General features: G+C 38.8%; 1 protein-coding gene across 6 annotated transcripts; it reads left to right on the top strand.

Moving 5' to 3' along the window:
* Positions 1–112: 112 nt before the first annotated feature.
* On the top strand, positions 113–18,682 carry LOC105282505 (chromodomain-helicase-DNA-binding protein 1). 6 transcript variants are annotated; one of them, XM_011344491.3, is made up of 24 exons: positions 113–220; positions 482–1,906; positions 4,308–4,440; positions 5,751–6,038; positions 7,396–7,584; positions 7,679–7,854; positions 8,060–8,223; positions 8,332–8,491; positions 8,575–8,887; positions 8,987–9,194; positions 9,286–9,566; positions 9,678–10,404; positions 10,486–10,731; positions 10,881–11,051; positions 11,161–11,284; positions 11,371–11,519; positions 11,602–11,963; positions 12,076–12,310; positions 12,601–12,717; positions 12,788–13,015; positions 13,104–13,424; positions 13,503–14,002; positions 15,418–15,531; positions 15,667–18,682. In XM_011344491.3, exons 3-24 carry the CDS (start codon positions 4,313–4,315, stop codon positions 15,887–15,889), a joined length of 5,424 nt encoding a protein of 1,807 aa, XP_011342793.1. In that variant the 5' UTR covers positions 113–220; positions 482–1,906; positions 4,308–4,312; the 3' UTR covers positions 15,890–18,682. The 6 variants fall into 6 exon arrangements, with proteins under 6 accessions (XP_011342793.1, XP_011342792.1, XP_019888269.1 ...); XM_011344490.3 differs by having other exon boundaries at positions 13,503–14,008; XM_020032710.2 differs by having other exon boundaries at positions 12,058–12,310.
* Positions 18,683–19,005: the final 323 nt, after the last annotated feature.

Below are 19,005 nucleotides of genomic sequence, written 5' to 3'. Positions count from 1 at the left end.
CGTTGAATAACGTAGCGATGTTATTTCTTGTCATGTAACCTTTCGGCCCAAAAGCACATTGAACGCTTTTGAAACTGCCGCCAGAAGTTCGGATCTCGATACGCGGCGCAGTGCGGCTTTCTCGCTCAAATCGACCGGAACTGGTGACTGCGACATTACGTAGTACGCAGCCTCGGCCAACTCATCCTTTTCCGGTGTGGTGTGTCACGCGGGCGTGTAGGTAATATTTTTCGTCTTTCATTCTCATTATGTTACGTTAGTTGTATCGCCTGCGAGACGGCACGCTGGCTTTCCATCGGTACGAGCGAGCCGCGACGTTCAGTCGACGTCATTTTCTCGACGCTGTAACGCGCGGTTGCTCCGAAGTCGCGGAGATAGTAGTCGATGCGCCATTCCGCTCGATACCGTATGGAAAACGGCCTGCCGTGCTTCGCTCCGAGACCAGTCTTACATTTACTTTGCATGGCGACGTCGTCCTTAGCATTTTAGAGGAATCATCCGCTCGCCTTGATGTCGCCGATGTCGCCGATGACCGTGTGATTCTTCCCTACCTGCGTAACGAGGAATGTGTGCTAGAATTAATCGCGAGTTCCTGAGCCCTCGAAAAATCCATTATATCCAACGGTACGTATGGATTTGACACGCGTTTCTAGATCCCGCGAGCGAATACCCGTCATTTCTACTACGAAGTAACGAATTTGCGAGGTACAGGATTATTGCGATATTTGTACTTTTAAGTAGATCTTAGACTTATTATTAAGTAGATTTTTATATATCCGAGTAATCTTTTGCGACAAATTTGCTATGCAATTTTCCCCTTTCGTGACACGTGCGTTTCTCTCGTAAATACAATTTTTTTTTCGCCGATATTTCGTCGTCCTCGTGCTAAAAGTCGCGAGAAAGCGAATCTCGTAAATCCTCGATCGCACGATGCGCATTTAGATTATTCGAAAATTATTTCGCCACCGACGTTTTATGCCTCGGACGATCCAGTATACGCGTTTTTCCCGCCTGAAATGATTTTTTGCGCGGTTAAAGCTGCTCCGAAGAGAGTTTTTTCGCGCAAAATTGACGAAAGTTTCAGAAAAATTATTTTGCAACGTCGAGGAACTTTCTCGTGGCATCGCCCGCGCCATTTTCAGCAGAAACCAGTAGTAGCCGCATATATAAAATGTCGAGTGGCGAGGTAATCGAAAAAGATGCAACGTCACAGTGACGCATTCTGGGTAAAATCGCTGCACTTGCTCAATATGGCTGTCCGATGAGTTATTTCCGTTTAATGTACGCGAACAACCGACGTCCGTCCGCCCGCTTGACCGCTCGAAGTAAAGGCGCGTGAATGGTCGAATCGGTGGAGAAAAAATCGCACAACGAATTCTGCTGATCGATCGAGCTCCTGTCGACGATATTTCACGACGTAACGGTATTTCGCATGACTCGTCTAACCATGGCTTTTCCGGTGTCTACGTGCGCGCGCATGCATCTCCTTAGGGTCGCGTAGTGCGCACGCGTGCTCTCGTCCCCTGCCTCCTCCCGCCGGCCAATCGCCGCCGCCGCATTCCGGAACCTTTGTCATCCCGGCGCGCCGATTGGCCGGCGAGGTGTCGGGGGAGGGGACGAGATGGCGCGCGCACTGCATGATGGAGCTGTTGGAAGAGAGAGGTACGGGGAGGACGCAGAAGCGAGTTTAGCTCACAAAATGGCAGTTTAGCTCTTGGGTCCGTGACCATATAGTACGCGATACTTGCATAGTTGCTCGCGATGTCGAGTTTCCGATGTCAATAGTGAGTCGATACTGCGGATACGCGTACGCGCGACGATATTGTGACTAGATCGACGCGGCTTCACGTGGGGTAAGCGTGATTTGTCGGGACGTCGGTTACAGCGCACAGACGAGACCATGCAGGTGAGTGTGCTCCAAGTTCACGCGCGATTTTACCCGCGTACCCGCGAACTTCCATCGGAATTCTCATCGTCGGCGAGACGACAATGCGTCCGATGATCGTCTGCGCGGACACGTGCATCGCGCGACGCGATCGCGATGTTGTTTGGAATAGGGGAAAATCGCATAGCCACATGTGTTCCGATGCACCGATGTTTGACGAAAAGGTGATTTAAATCGCGAAAAACCCTCGCGATCCAGTCGCAAAAGGTTTTTATCCTTAGGGCGGGGTCCCGCGGACCTTCTGGGCTCGGAAACTTGTCCCTCCTTTACCACGTTTTTCTGCAACTTTACTTACTTTTCCAGCTTCTCATTAACCTATAAGGTTTGTTTACATCGTGTCAACGTGATATTTTTCACAGAAAACATCGTTGTACCACCCTGATTTTCGTCGTAAACGATTTCTCATACTTCTCATCAGCCTGGCATCACACTTATTCAAAAATAAAAAATCTACCCATTTTCGCAAATTGAGCTTGAATATTGTCGTCCACAGTTTTGCCTGATGATCAGGAACGTGCGAGACCGTTCCTACGACAAATGTTCATGATTTTAACGCATTTCCATCGAGATAACGTCAGGAATATTCTGTGCTTTTCTCTTTTAAAAGTTCTTCTTAGAAATTTTCGTAGTAATTTCGCAAATTTGCCATGTGATCAACATTATTCGCTCTATCAGAGACTTTGTAACGCTGCAAATCTCTGTAAATGCTGTGTAGAATCTTGTCAGTCGCCAATTTTTTCAAATCTAATTCCTGATTATGAAGATCACGCTGTATTATGGCTCTCAAATGTGTATTATCTGCGATAATATGAAGAACATACGTTGAGTAACAAATAAAAATTCCATTGCATTGTGATACAATTGATTCATCCGGACAACAAATTTGTCCTGGGGTATTCCGACAGTAACATTGAAAGTAAGTGTATTCTCAATAATCACCAATTTCTTCAAGAATACCTGTAAGTCTTGGTATATCAATAAAGTTATTCATGAAAAGTTTGAGGAATTTGGAAAAAATTTCAAGTTATATAGTGCATTCTGACTGATATATACAATACAGAAATTATCTCTTAGCTTTTGCAACAATAATGTTTGTCACTTAAAGTAGCTTACTTATGTGTATTCCTACATTTATCTTCATATTTTCTCTTATTTAATGAAACATGTTCTTATACATAATTAATAATGAATTGTGGATTTGCTCAGTAAATAAGCCAGGATTGATTTCTCCAACAAAAATTTCAATTGAACTGTTACATCAGTATAGGCAGTATCGCAGTAAAACATTGTTGATGAGAAATATTACATGGAAAGATTATTTTTATACTTATATATTTCTAATGATGGCTCATAAACTCAGTGATGTTACGGTACGATCTAGCTGCTTTTAGTGTTTAATTATGTGCTTCTATCTGGTTGGTACATGGCTCGAAAGTATAACGTGTATCACGAATTTTTCTTCTTCAGGAGAGTATCTTTTGTTGCAAGCTCTAAATAGTGCATACATAAATATAGGTTATTAATTATTAATTTATATATACATGTGTGTATATGTATTTATACATATCTTGGTCTCAAACACCGCTGTTTGAGAAATGTAATTACTGAAACATTTAATAAATGTATAAAATCTTGCTGTGGCAACCTACATTGTTCATTCTTATAATATCCAATATCCTATCTTAAATAGAATAAGAATCTAGGTATAAAATACCCTCAGAGGGGTTTCTTTTATGCGAATAATATTAAAAACACTTGCGTTGATGCATTTGCGATGATTTTGTGACAAACGGATGCGAGATATTCCAATTAGCAAGGTTTTACTTGCCTTTATTTTTATGAATGTTTGAAGACAGACAAAAAAAATTTTTCTGCTGTGTATAAGGATTTGTCATTGAATATAATTAAAAAAATGTAACATGCATTGTTCTTTTAAATATTTTATTTGGATTAAAAACACTTTTATAAGCATAAGATGAAGAATAAAAGAGATCTGATGGAGTTTCTTGAGGAAATAGTGCTGCTTTTATAGAGAGACAAAATGGCGGACAACAGTCACAAAATGGTGGATGCCAGCTACAAAATGCGACGTTAAGTCGTTGGCCGCCGCATTATCCGACATTCAAGATGGAAATAAATGGATGCGTAAAAAGCATCTAATTGCTTTCTCTAGCTGTGAATTTATCTTTTTCGTTAACATTATTATCAATTTATTATCCATTTAGAAGCGATATCTTTTTAAATGAACTCCGTGTGAAATATTAAAACATAATTGTGCTACGCGATAATTGGCGAGGCGACCTATTCCAAACAACACATGATGCACGATACTAGTACAGAGAGAAAACTGAAATTATTATAGTCGATATGATTGAATTGCAGAAAACTTTAGAACCTGAATCCGGGAAAGAATCCGGATCTGATTCTGATAATGAAAGCAAGAGCGATAGCTCTTCTTCCGGAAGCAACAGTGGTTCAGGCTCGGGCTCAGAAAGGTAGGAGCAAGCGAGGCTTACGTTTATTCCCTTGAAAATCTCAAGGCCTGATACACGAACTTGCGCCAGTATTTTATAGTATTCCATAACTTTCATGTTCTAAAAATATTTGAAATATTTGAATTTATCTCTTAATTTCTCTCTTTAGAATTTTATTTGAAAAGATTGTTTCTGGAAATTCTTCAGATGCTGATGTAGAGTTTGTAATTTTATATTCACAGTTTAATTTTATACAATATTTTCATGAAAATGTACGTGTAAATTTTCTCTTTTACATCCTATGAAATGCATTAATTAATTACTGCTTACTTAATATTCTTATTAATTGTATTTTTTATAATGCTATATACTTATTTCAATGATAAAGTATAGACTTAGTACATGATACGTTAGTGATGTACGAGAGATTATAAGAGAGATTGAATGAAATACAAACAGATATCAGGTCCTCCGATGTATAAGGGTTTCTTAGAAATAGTGCCACTCACAATTGGCTACTTGTGTATCGCTACAGCTTCATATAGCACTAACAGCGTTTTAACAATTTTGCTAACTTTATGTATTCTACTTTAAAGTTTTGTGGGCACAATCCTTTTTTTGTCTATCTTATGTTACAACGTTTGCTTCCTTGTATTTGAGAATTATCTTTTCAGTGCTAGATAAGCTGTAATATGATTCTGTACCGTAAGTGTTTAGTTTTGATTTCAATTATCAAATATTAGAGCACGAATCTTGTCTTAAAATTATAAATTATCAATGTGTATTCCTGGGAAATACAATATTCATATAGCAGCATCTTGAAGTAAAATGCAGAGTTTTTATAAAATTTTAATATGTATAATGCATACTTTATCTTGATGTCTTAAAATTTGGATTTTATATTTATAGTGTTACATTCGCATATTGTTTGTTATACAATAATTATGTAATTAGTTTTAAAAGTAAATTATTACATAATACTTTTATTTAAAAACTTCTGCACATCAAACGTTTATATTCTAGATTATTTCATTTAAAATTAACACAATATGTTGTATTTACTAAATTAATGAAGACATTTTTAACAAAAACTTTAAATTGATTAAATGTTAATACATATTTTTCAATAAAATATAAGCAGCAAAAATTTAAAAGTGTTGCATTATACTTAACATTTATTATTTTAAATTAGACTGAGTTTTACTTTATGACGTAATTACATGATTAATATTAATAGTTATTCTATTATAAATATACTTCGAGATGCTGTGTCCACATATATCATCCATACATAATTAGTAAAATAAAACATTGCCTGGCTGCTGATGCAGCGACTCTAGCTCGTCGAGCGGTTCCGGTTCCGGTTCCGGATCAGGCTCCGATTCGGAAAAATCGGAGAAATCCGATGCACCTGCACAAAGTGATAGCTTCCAGAGCAAAAGCTCGAATCACAGCACAGAAACAAAGCTTAGAGTTAAGCATGAGTCTAGTCGCGAATGGGACGAGAATCCTGACATATACGGCATCAGGAGATCAGGACGTTCCAGGAAAGAACCTGATAGACTTACTACAAATCGCGAGAGTGATAGCGATAGCCGCAAGAAATTTAAAAAGAAAGGGTAAGTAGATCAGAGAGGAATCTCAGTTCGATATATATATATATATCGAATATATATATATACACATATACCGTAATCGATGTAGTTTGGCTGAATAAATTATTGCAATTACCATCACAAAATTAAAGACGGAAGATTACAAATTATCTATTACTGAAATGTAAATTGTGTTAAAGTAGAAATAGCAGCAAAATCATAACAATTAGCCAATGTGTATCAAATAGTCTGCATATAATTGCTGCAATTGTCTGCAATTAATTTGAATCCTGTTCATTAGCTTTTATCTTACACTCACATATCACGTATACTCTGAATCTATTTTGCTATCTTCTATGATCGTTTACTTAATGATCTTCAACGTATACACATATACATTCCTGTGTGTTTATGGGATACCATCTGGCGAAAATGGACTTCTGTATATCTGTTCTTAGTGATTTCCAATACACTGTTGAATATAGTTATTCCGAATATATGTATGTCTAGATATAAAGTTATAAATACTAAATATGATATCTTATCAATATTAGTCATTATGTAATCGCACGCGTATAATCTTCTATTTTGTTATTTGAAGATGTACCAAACATCTAAAGATGCAGATTTATTATAACATTCTGTAAATACGAAAATTAAAATCATTTAATTTATCTGTACGTTTTGTGAATTCTTTTATGTGTATTATATTTTTCATATAATTAGTCACACATTATCTACATAAAGTATGCTGTATTGCATACGTGATACATGTGATTATACAAATATTCACACAGAAGTTTACGGTTTTACATTTCTTTTTGCGCTAATCGGATTTCACTTTGATTTCGCACATGACTGCTTATTACACTCTCCCGTTTACTTCACAATGTGTTTTTCTACATGTTGTCTTGAATTTATTAAAAACTTAACAGACGATAAGAGTTTTATGTGTTGTGAAGCGTATGATGTATGTGGCATTTTCCTAAACTATTATGGCTTTGTAATCAAATTTAATTTTAGATCACATTATATATATATAAATAACAAAGATTTGATAGAATGTGAAAACTACTCTTTAAATTTACGTCCTATTTAATTCTCTTTATTATCACATCAGTTATATTTCTCATTATATAATACACTTTTTCTTCTTTTTTCATCTATAAATAATTAATGTTAAAATTTTTTCTACATTATGTAAGAATTATATAAAAATTCCTCAAGCACATTAAATAAACCAGTAGTACTACCTGAGAAGCATCAGTATTGAGTTAAATTCATATATATTTCATAAATAAAGCAACCGTAAACACAAATTTATCTTGCATAATAAACGACACAATTTTGTATATATATATAATTTACTTTCCTTTTTTAGTTCACACAATTCGTGGAATTCGGAAAGTTCAGATTCAGAATCTGACGAAATCGAAAATCGAAGGCCCCCACCTAGTAAATCTCTAAACAGACGTGCGGCGCAGAAGGCGAAGGAAAAAGCAAAAGTGCGAAAGAAGCGCATCTCCGAATCGTCTGAAAATTCTTCCTTTGATAGCGATGACAATAGAAGGTTCGTGTAGAAACAAAAAGGTGTTGAGTAAATATAAAAAAGCATATTAAATACATTCCAGCAATAATACATATTAAACTTAATTATCATATAGACAAGTTACTAGACGGACCGGCACAGCAGTTAGTTACAAAGAAGAAAGCGAAGAAGGCACTGATAGCGATGATCTGGTTGAAGTTGACGAATCAAACGCTGTATCGGCAGAAGCCGATAACGATAATGCCGAGACTATTGAGCAAATTTTGGGACAGAGAATTGGCAAGAAGGGAGGTTGGTATTATACCTTGCATTCGACATAGGAAGCGACCAACTTGGCACTACCTCGAAACATGTTCCTTCTTTTTCTTCTTTTAAATAAAAAGAGGGCTAGAAAGTGTTTCGAAGCGTTTGTAGCGCTAACTGAATCGCAACTATAGTACAGTTTATTTGAGATATTCAATTGGGAATCGTGAATATATTATCTATAATTACGCAGTTACCGGTAACATAACGACAATCTACGCTACCGAGGAAAACGGTGATCCCAATCCGGAGGATCTGAGCAACGTAGAGACCGAGGTACAGTATTGGATGAAGTGGAAGGGTTGGTCTCACATACACAACACGTGGGAATCTGAGGAATCATTGAAAGCGCAAAAGGTATAGCACTATTGATTATATTGTCGGTATAGTCTTCGTTAGCTTTCTCTAACTTGAGAAAATACTCTTCTATACTCTATAAATATTCTATAAACTTATGTCCGTTAGGCGAAAGGATTAAAAAAATTAGACAATTTCATCAAACGCGAACGTAAAGTCGAGCAGTTGAGAGAATGCTATGAGCCAGAGGATTTGGACTATTTCGAGTGCCAATTGGAACTCAAACAGGATCTTTTGAAGAGTTACAAGAATGTTGAGAGGATTATTGGTATGATATTTCCGCCCAAATAATAATAAATGTTAATTCATCATTGTTTCAAATTGCCATAATAATCCGTCGTGCATTCTTAGCTGATTTTGCGAAACCGAATTCGGAACATCCCGATTACTTCTGTAAATGGGAGAATTTATCATACTCCGAGGCCACATGGGAAGATGGAGCTCTGATAGTAAAAAAATGGCCGGAGAAGATAAAAGAATTTCGCGAGAGAGAGGAGTCGAAGAGGACGCCGAGTAAATATTGCAAAGTCCTTAAAACCAGACCCAAGTTCCATCAGTTGAAATCACAGCCAAGTTATATGGGCAAGGACAAGGATCTGGTACTGAGGGATTATCAAATGGACGGGCTCAATTGGATGATTCACTCTTGGTGCAAGGAGAACAGGTATGAAAATTTCCCGGCGAATTTAATGGCGCTTAAAAGATTATTATATTTATCGAATTTATTTCAATTAATTATGTACATTTTAATTCCTCCGTACAGTGTCATATTAGCTGACGAGATGGGTCTCGGCAAAACGATCCAAACCATATGCTTCCTTAACTATCTATTTCATGCGCAACAACTCCACGGGCCATTTCTATTAGTAGTTCCTTTGTCGACCATGACTTCCTGGCAAAGAGAAATGTCCCAGTGGGCACCTGACCTGAATTTCGTTATTTACTTGGGCGACGTCAATTCTCGTAAAATCGTACGTATCTCATAATACTTGAAGCACGCGTCGCAAACTCTAAATAGATTATTCCACATCGTTACAAATTCTTTTTCATATTTCCTTTCAGATTAGAGACTACGAATGGTGCTTCGGGGACTCGAAGAGATTAAAATTCAACGCCATACTCACGACATACGAAATAGTACTTAAAGACAAATCGTTTCTGGGTGTCCTAAACTGGGCAGCACTGTTGGTGGACGAGGCTCATCGATTAAAAAATGACGACTCTCTCCTGTACAAAGCGCTTAGCGAATTTCATACCAATCATCGTTTACTAATTACTGGTACTCCGTTGCAAAATAGCTTGAAGGAGTTGTGGGCCTTGTTACATTTCATCATGCCTACGAAGTTAGTTCCTATTTGAGTCTTTATGGAATTATAAATATTATCTTTTTAAAAAAAAATTTTTTATTCCATTTTCTGTATGCATTCTTACGTTTTATTTACGCGACGTATTAGATTCGCCTCCTGGGAAGAATTTGAGAAGGAACATGACAACGCCGCGCAGAAAGGCTACTCGAAACTGCACAAACAACTGGAGCCGTTTATCCTGCGCAGAGTTAAGAAGGACGTCGAGAAATCCTTGCCCGCGAAAGTGGAGCAAATTCTACGAGTGGAGATGACATCCGTGCAGAAACAATATTACAAGTGGATATTGACCAAGAATTACGAGGCGTTGCGGAAAGGTGTGAAGGGCTCCACCATGACCTTCTTGAACATCGTTATCGAGCTGAAGAAATGTTGCAATCACGCCTTTCTCACGAAGCCCATCGAGGGCGAGAAGGAGAAGAGCAACGAGGACTACCTGCAGCAAGTGATCCGCGGCTCCGGAAAATTGGTGCTCCTAGACAAATTACTAGTAAGACTGCGTGATACGGGACACCGGGTATTGATATTCAGCCAGATGGTCAGGATGCTGGATATCCTTGGTGAATATTTGCAACGGAGGCATTTCCCATTCCAAAGACTGGACGGAAGCATAAAGGGGGAGCTGAGGAAGCAGGCGTTGGATCACTTCAATGCCGAGGGATCGCAGGACTTCTGTTTCCTCCTGTCGACGCGAGCTGGTGGCCTCGGAATCAATCTCGCTACCGCGGACACTGTGATAATCTTCGATTCCGACTGGAATCCGCAAAATGACTTGCAGGCTCAGGCCAGAGCGCATCGTATAGGACAAAAGAACAAGGTTCGTTTGATTTTTTATAGAAATTGCAGAAAAATTTGTATCTTACGATTTAATTCTCACTGTGCCATGATACACGTGTAGGTCAACATCTATCGACTGGTTACTAAAAAGTCAGTCGAAGAAGAGATCGTGGAGCGTGCGAAGCAGAAAATGGTCCTGGACCATTTAGTGATACAGCGAATGGACACAACTGGGCGAACAGTATTAGATAAGAAGAACGCGGGGACCAATAACAATCCGTTTAACAAGGAAGATTTAAATGCTATTTTGAAATTTGGCGCGGAAGATTTGTTCAAAGATGAAGAGGACGGGGACGAGGAACCAACCGTGAGTATATCTTACAATTTTATTGAATTGAAAGAAAATCTATTTTACGATTTCTTTAATAAAAATTTGTACGTATTTGTGTGCCTCAGTATTAATTGTTTAAATTTAAGTTTATAAATTTATATTAATATAAATTTATATCAAATTAGTGCGACATCGACGAGATTCTGAGGAGAGCCGAAACGAGAGACGAAGGTCCGACGACGGTTGGCGATGAATTATTATCTGCTTTTAAAGTCGCCAGTTTCAAAACAGCATTTGAAGAGGATTTGGAACCTATTAATCAACCAAATGATAACGATGACGAAAGCAAAGACTGGGTAAATAATCTTTGTTTTTTAAATTTCTTTTTCAAGAAGAATATCGTTTTAAATCTTTGAACAACATTGTTCTTATGGCAATTGTAAAAGCTTCCTTTGCGCGTTTTAGGCGGAAATTATTCCTGAGAACTTTCGGAAAAAAGTGGAGGAAGAGGAAAAGTCAAAGGAGATGGAGGATCTTTATCTGCCGCCGAGAAGTCGGAAAACCTTACAACAAATCAATCAGAGTGAAGGTACGCCTCGCGTGAACGCTTGCAATTTCTTCTTTGTAAGAGTGCGGTGCACAAGCTGTAACGTGACTGCAATTTATTTTTTTTAGGAAAAGGCAGAAAACGCAAAAAGGACGACAGCGAAGAGGGTGATGATTCAGGCAGCGAGGTAGAAGGCAGCGACGATGAGAGACCCAAGAAGAGAGGTAGACCGAGAGTCACGCCGCGCGAAAACATCAAGAGTTTCACGGATGTTGAGGTATGAGCCATCGACCTTGGACCTTGAGGTGAAGCCTCGGACATTATTTCGTTCTCTAACGCCGGCACGTTTCTCCCCGTAGATACGAAGATTCGTCAAGAGTTACAAGAGGTTCCCGGCACCGTTGAAACGGCTGGACGATATCGCGACCGACGCCGATTTACAGGAGAAACCCATGTCGGAGCTGCGTTTCCTGGGCGAGCAATTGAAGTCCCGGTGCGACGCGTGTTTAACCGAGTTCGAAAATACCGCGAAGGAGAACAAGGGCGGCGAGGAGGAGGGCAAAGGCCCCGGACGCAAGAGGGGGCGGGGCCCCACCTTCAAGATGGGCGGCGTCATGGTCAATGCGAAGTCCTTCTCGGCCGCGGTCAAGGAACTCGAGCCTCTGGAGCAAGCCCTGCCGTCCGATCCCGAGCAACGCGCTAACTGGCATCTTGACATCAAGTGAGTTCAATTGATTACATAATAATGAGATTTTGCGATTATTCGCTTTATTCAAATAATTTTCTTAGTTCAAATGTGCAATCGCGGAAAAAAGTTTGATCGATTATTTCAGGCTAAAACCGGCGAATTTCGAGTGCGAGTGGACCTCCGAGGACGATTCCAGGTTACTAAGAGGTATCTACCAATACGGCATGGGTTCGTGGGAGGCGATAAAGACAGACGCTAACCTGGAGCTCGGGAATAAGCTCTTCCCCAACGGCAGCAAGGTACAACTGAAGCGCGTGAACGCGCGCGCGGAGTACCTCCTGAAGATCTTGAAGAAACAAATCGATCTCAAGCTGGGAGTGGTAAGACTACTTTGCATCTGGCATTTTTGAACGTCTTGTGTCTTTAGTCATTCTACAACGCCAATTCCAACGTTTAATCCCTTTTATTCCAATAGGGGTATGTCCTCTTCCTGCAATTAGAAACTGAATGTAAGGTAATGCTCTTATCCTCTCATCCCCATTCAATCCTCTTGATTTATTTGTCCATTGTTCTTATAATTTGGCAAAGTGCTGGAATATAAATAATACACTGTTACATGTTGTACATAAATTATTTTCTCGTATATCTATAAATTGACTAATTGTTCCAGACACGAATGAGAAAGCCGAGGAAACCCAAGGAAATGAAAACGGCGATCACTAAAGAGATCGTGGAGGACGACAGCTCCGGCGACGAAAATAAGAAACCAAAATCCAAAGTTGATAAAGTAAGTTTCAAAGAGATTAACTTTTAATATTTCCTAATATTTGTGTAATAAAAAAATCTCACAATTACAGTCCGCAATCAAGAAAGAGGAGGAGGTTGCCGTGAAGAAAGAGATCAAGGAAGAGGTCGACGATTCACCGGAGGATAAAAAGAAAGAGAAAAAAATCAAAAAAGAGAAGAAAGAGAATAAAAAGGCAAAAAAGAACAAGCAAGCCGCGGGTCCTATGCATTTCACCGCGAACAACGAACCAAGGGCCGTCGACGTGCTCGGCGGCTTGGATCCTTCGATATTCGAGGAGGTTTGTCACTTCTTTCATTGATCTTGATTTATTTTTCTACGTATAAAATATATCAGGGTAAAACGAGCAATTATACCTTGTCGTACAGTGTAAGGAGAAGATGAGGCCGGTGAAGAAGGCACTGAAGGCTCTGGACAAGCCGGACATGTCTTTGAGCGAGGAGGAACGGGTCGCTCGTGCGCGTCGGTGCCTCTACCAGATCGGGAATCACATCAACACGTGTCTCACGGAGTACAGGGATCCCGAGCAAGCCGGCGAGTGGAAGAGCAATCTCTGGTACTTCGCCTCGAAGTTCACGAACTTCAAAGCGAAGAAGCTTTACAGAATGTACAAGAACCTGATGAAGCAGGGCGGTGACAGCAACGGCGGTGCCTCGACCAGTCCCGACAAGAAGGAGGAGCCCGCAAAGGTACCGCGATATTAAATTCTTTATTTATGCCGTGGAAAAATATCAGCATATTATATATATATTTCTTTTGTTTAACAGAAGCACAATGAAAAGTCTCACGACAAACATATCGATAAGCAGCAGGGAGACAACATTAACAAGGATATCAGAATAACGAAACGTAAATTCGACGATATCGAGGATAACTCGAATAGCAGCACGCAAAGTAAGAAACACTCTCTCTCGTCTATTTCCGCCGTCAACAGCAGTATCAGCAGCACGTCGGTTACCACTATCGGTGCTATTACAATTACCCCCATAACGTCAACGCCGAACTCCACGTCGGGTAATACCAATAGCGCAGACATGCCGAGGCACAAAGAGCAAAAAGAGTCGAAGCATAAAGATATGAAAAGGGACAGGGAACGTGACAGAGACAGGGACAGAGGGCACAACGACAGGAATCTTGACAGAATAAGCGGGAGTAAGGACGACAGGATCCGAAGAGATGGGGGATACAACATGGGACACTACAGTGGTAGCAGGGAGGACGATCATTGGTTACCGAGAGACGGAAGAGACATGAGAGACAGCGGCAGGTACGCGTAAGTTTGCACTTTGTTACTCTACTCTGTAAATAATATCGGTAATAACACAAATCTCCATTTTTATTATATTTATATTAAATATAATATTAGGGGTGTGATTTAGTTTTGAGGGTTTTTTTGCTCAAAAACGCATGTATTTAAATATAATGAATGAATACCTTAATCAAAATATTTTCCTTCGTTTTCTATAACTTTTTCCCATCTTTCTGGCAAAAGATGGATTCCACCACGATAAAATCACTCTTCTTTTGAGTTGATCCATTCGTCGACGAATTTTCGCACTTCGAAATTATGAAAGTGTGTATCCTCTAAAGCGTGTTGCATCGACCGGAACAAATAATAATCGCATGGAGCAATGTTCGGAGAATACGCGGGGTGCGGTAAGACTTGCCATTCAAGCTCTAATAGTGTTTGTTTCACTGATAACGCAACGTGAGGTCGAGCGTTGTCACGAAGAAGAATCACTTTCCGTCGTTTACTCGCAATTGGTGGTCGTTTTTGGTCGAATGCTTGCTTCAACTTGTACAATTGGTGTCGATAACGATCAGCCGTGACAGTCTCATGCGGATTTAACAGCTCGTAGTACACTATCCCACCAAATACAGAGCATTACTTTTCAACCGTGAATATTGCGTCTCGGAGTGGATGTTGATGGTTCGCCTGGATCCACCCATGATTTTCTGCGTTTCGGATTATCAAAATAGATCCACTTTTCATCCCCAGTAACAATCCGAGACAAAAGACTCTTCTTTTTTTGCCTGGCGATCAACGGAATGCAAATGTTCAAATGGCACCTTCCGATAATTGATGTCGAACCCATTTCCCTTCTTTCTGAATTTTTCCCATTTCATGTAAATGTTTGGTAACTGTTGTACGATCAATATTTAATGCTCTGGCAAGTTCTTAAGTGGATTGTGTTGGATTTTCGTCCAATAATGCTTGCAAATCTGCATTTTCAAGCTTTCTTGGTTGTCCCGAGCGTTCTTTGTCCTTCACATCAGTATGACCACTTTTAAAGCGTCTAAACCAGTATTCACACGTCTTAATTGATGGGGCAGAATCACCATAAGTTTCCACAATAATTCTATAACCCTCAGCCGCAGTTTTCTTTTGATTAAAAAACAAAAGCAACGCATGTCGAAAATGCTGTTTCGGAAGTTGCATTTTTACGATGATATAAACACGACTGTTATTGCATCTATTGCTATAATGCTACTAAATGTCATGGATAATGTTAACACTGTAAGAAACAACAGTTATCGGAAACAGCTATTGGAACAAACTGACACTACAGCCATCTGTTGCAAAACCCTCAAAACTAAATCACACTCCTAATATTATATATTTAAGATATGCGCGAATTATCATTGGCGCGTAACTTGAATGTTGGAATTTTTGTTCGACAGATTCGCGGACCACAAGCGCGATCGCTTCGACGCTTACGGTCGAATGTCAGGGGGTTATCACAGAGACAGGGACAGGGATCGAGATCGTGGTATGCACATGAACGACAAGAGAAAGTAAGTAGCGATCTCATGTAATCTTCTGTTTACAATAATTCCGGTTGTATTTATAATAATAATGATAATTTATTATAAATGCAATTAATCCGTTTCGTCAAATGAATTAATTGAAAACACCTGGAATCTTTTCAGCGATTACTATCGGTACTCGTCGGGACCGCCTAGTTACGGGTACGGTCCGGGTGGCTACGGTAGCAGCGGCAGCGGCGGCGGTTACCCTCCCGCGGACATCCCACCGGGTCACTTCCGAGGTCGAAGCTACCAAGGGGACAGCTACTCGAGCGACTGGCGATCGAACAAGGACTACAGGCGGGACTACGATAGAAGACCGCCGCCGCCAAACGCTAGCTCCTAGTGCTTCTTTCCTCGGTTGTGACGTGGTAATGGCGTGCCTTGTGCATAATTTTACCGTGAACGGAAGTACTCCCCCATTAGACAGAATCGTGTCTATGTGTCTATGTGACGGACACGTGCGTTCGTGACGAACTTTTGTCGTACTTGTATCTATATGTATAAAAAAATCTCTATTCCAATATTTACTCAAATAATACGTGAGAGATAATAGTGATGTATGTGACGTGTTCTTACGAAAAACTGTTAGAGGTAAATAGGAATCGGGCGGATATATATATATATATATATATATATATATATATATATAGAGAGAGAGAGAGAGAGAGAGGTTGTGCAAAAGAAGGATAACGGGAGAGATCGTATTCTTAATATGTATAAGACGGATTTTTATATGTCGGAATATGTGCATCGCGGTTAATGGATACGTATCGTATATATATATGTGCATATATATATACGGTAACGGTACATCCTGAAGCATGTATGTTAAGTACCGATACGTATTGATTATACGTGCTGTTGACTATGAGTATAGAATAAAACCGGTATAAAGAACACTGCAGGAATTGTCTCTATTACCAATCACGCGATCGTGATTGAACATGATTAACGTATGACGATATTTTAAAATCTGGAAGAACAAAATTTGGTTAAAGCACACACATTATACCGGTTTCTATAAAATTCTATATTTTATAATAAATCCTGCTCTTTTTAAGCGAAATCTCTGCGTTCTCTCTCGCATCAGCATTGCATGAATATGTTTTTTTTATAATTGTGCAATTTTGACAAATTTAATATGATGTTGGAATCATGAATATTTATATTTTCTATTATCGCCTATGTACGACTCCACGTGCGGTACAATTTATGACTCGGACTTTTCCACTCCTCGTGCAGTCGCAGCGCGCCGTAAACGGTGTATCATCAGTGTTGTATAGATCGATTGGTATTCTCTTCTAAATTTTGTAAATTCAACCATATTATTCCTCCGTGTCCATCAGGAGTGAAAGAATCTAAAATAATACGTTAATGCTTTCGAACGTATTTCGATATTAGATAAAAGCTTGCGTCATCAACTGGATCGCACTGCCTGTCGTAGGTATTTTTTGTTACGTACAATAAGTCGACAGCTTCCGCGCTGATTCGAGCGCATATATTTTGCATTTTCGATACTAAATATATATAGATATATATGTACATTCAGTTTAGATACATACATAGCGTACGCACATAATTCGTGTCAATGAACGAGTCCATGCTAGATAGAACATCTGATTCCGTAATTAATGTTCGAGGAATCTGAGACGCGTCTGTTTAAAATAATCGGGTGAACTATGAAAATAATATTATCTAATGTCCGACCGCGTAGATGATAATGGACACAGTCGCGTTGCGGTACGATATCTGTCAACTTGTAAGCGAGAGATGCGTATCAATCATTGTCGTGTAAATTTCCAATCGAGCATTAGCAATCATTGCAAAACAAATACAAATCTATTCGACTCGGTGTTCGAAGTCTGCATTGTATAACGATCTATCTTGCTCGCTAACCAAATAAAGGCAGTAACATATATATATATATATATATATATAAAATTAATTAATACATTTTACTCATGATTACTGATTACAATCTGTGCAAATCAAAACGAAAATGCAGTTTGGATCGCACCATTTTTGTCGTGGTCTTCTGATGTTTGTGATTTAAAACGATAGGAATAGTCTAAGGATATTATTTTTACGTTCGTTATTTTACGGTATCATAGTTTTTTTATGCTATATATCTACAAAACCAATGTGACATATTTGTACATAATATTAGCGTAAAATCAATAAGAAAACTCGGTTTATGTATAACCGAGGAGTTATATACCAGTGTGCTTACGTAGCATTATGTTTTTCTTTATTTAGTGCATGTACTACGAGGTTCGCTACCTCAATCTCGCTTCAGTTAAAGGGAGAAAGAGAACGATGCAAGCGAAACCCACGTGTAGAAATTTTTATTTCATTCACGAGGAAATTTCTCTTATTAATTTAACATTTCTCGACGGAAAACATTTTGACAAATTTCGAGATAATCCCGTGTGCTTATTCCAAATAATAACGAATGATACTGGTAATATTTTTGTTCATAAGGAAGTATTTGTTATACATAATAGGGAGATTTATATTCATAAAGGAAAACATGAAAGTCGAGCTCTCGTCGTAATTATAGCTTTTATAAGGTGAAAAGGCGTCACGTGTTACAGATGTCTCTCAACTACGTGGGCCCTGTATGATTTGAGATTACATGCTGGACGTTATAGCCTTTTATTATTAGCATGTACAAAGTAAATTATTTTATAAATTACGTTTACGCTCATTAAGCCGAGTTCGCAATTTTCGTGTGCATTTGTGTAAATAATAGCGTGTACTAAGCAAGCGGGATAAGCGCGATTATATTATATAACAAAAGCAGTAATCCTGTATATTGCGTCTTAAATATAGTTTGTGCGAAGAGCAGAGGAATATTAATCGGATGGTATAATATAGAGACCCGCTAGCCTAGAGGTTTTCATTCGCAAAACGACGATATTTAAGAAACAGTTATATATATATATAATTTATTACCAGTAGGAACATCGATCAGCAGCGATAATTAAAACTAATAGTATTGACTACAAAGCGAGAAGAATACGCGAGACCCGTTGTAAATATAGATTCCGTGAATAAAATAAATATGATTGACATAGCGAGACAGAATTTAATATACGTGCTTATATTAAATCTTCAATATAAAGTAAATATATAATAACGTATTTTATCTATTCCTATTGTAGATTGACACACACACACACACACACATACACAGCGTTTATGAAAATATATCTGCAGAAGAGTTTTTCATATAGCAGTAAGTGTCATTTGTGTATGTAGACGCCAGAACTATCATTATTAAGTATCATCAAAAATCATCGAAAATTGCTCATCTTTGTCCAATACTCGATCGTACACCGATTATTTTATTTCAATGCAAAAGGCAAAAAGTATTGATTCTATTTCTAGTTCGGCGGTTCAAAGTCAATCTGATATTTTCTGTTTATTGTAATCCGATTTGTTCCGTTACTTGGTTTG

The sequence above is a fragment of the Ooceraea biroi genome, chromosome 4 (assembly GCF_003672135.1).
Source record: "Ooceraea biroi isolate clonal line C1 chromosome 4, Obir_v5.4, whole genome shotgun sequence".
Classification (NCBI taxonomy): Eukaryota; Metazoa; Arthropoda; class Insecta; order Hymenoptera; family Formicidae; genus Ooceraea; species Ooceraea biroi.
The sequence above is the reverse complement of the archived record's forward strand: the minus strand, read 5'-3'. Positions and strand labels throughout refer to the sequence as shown.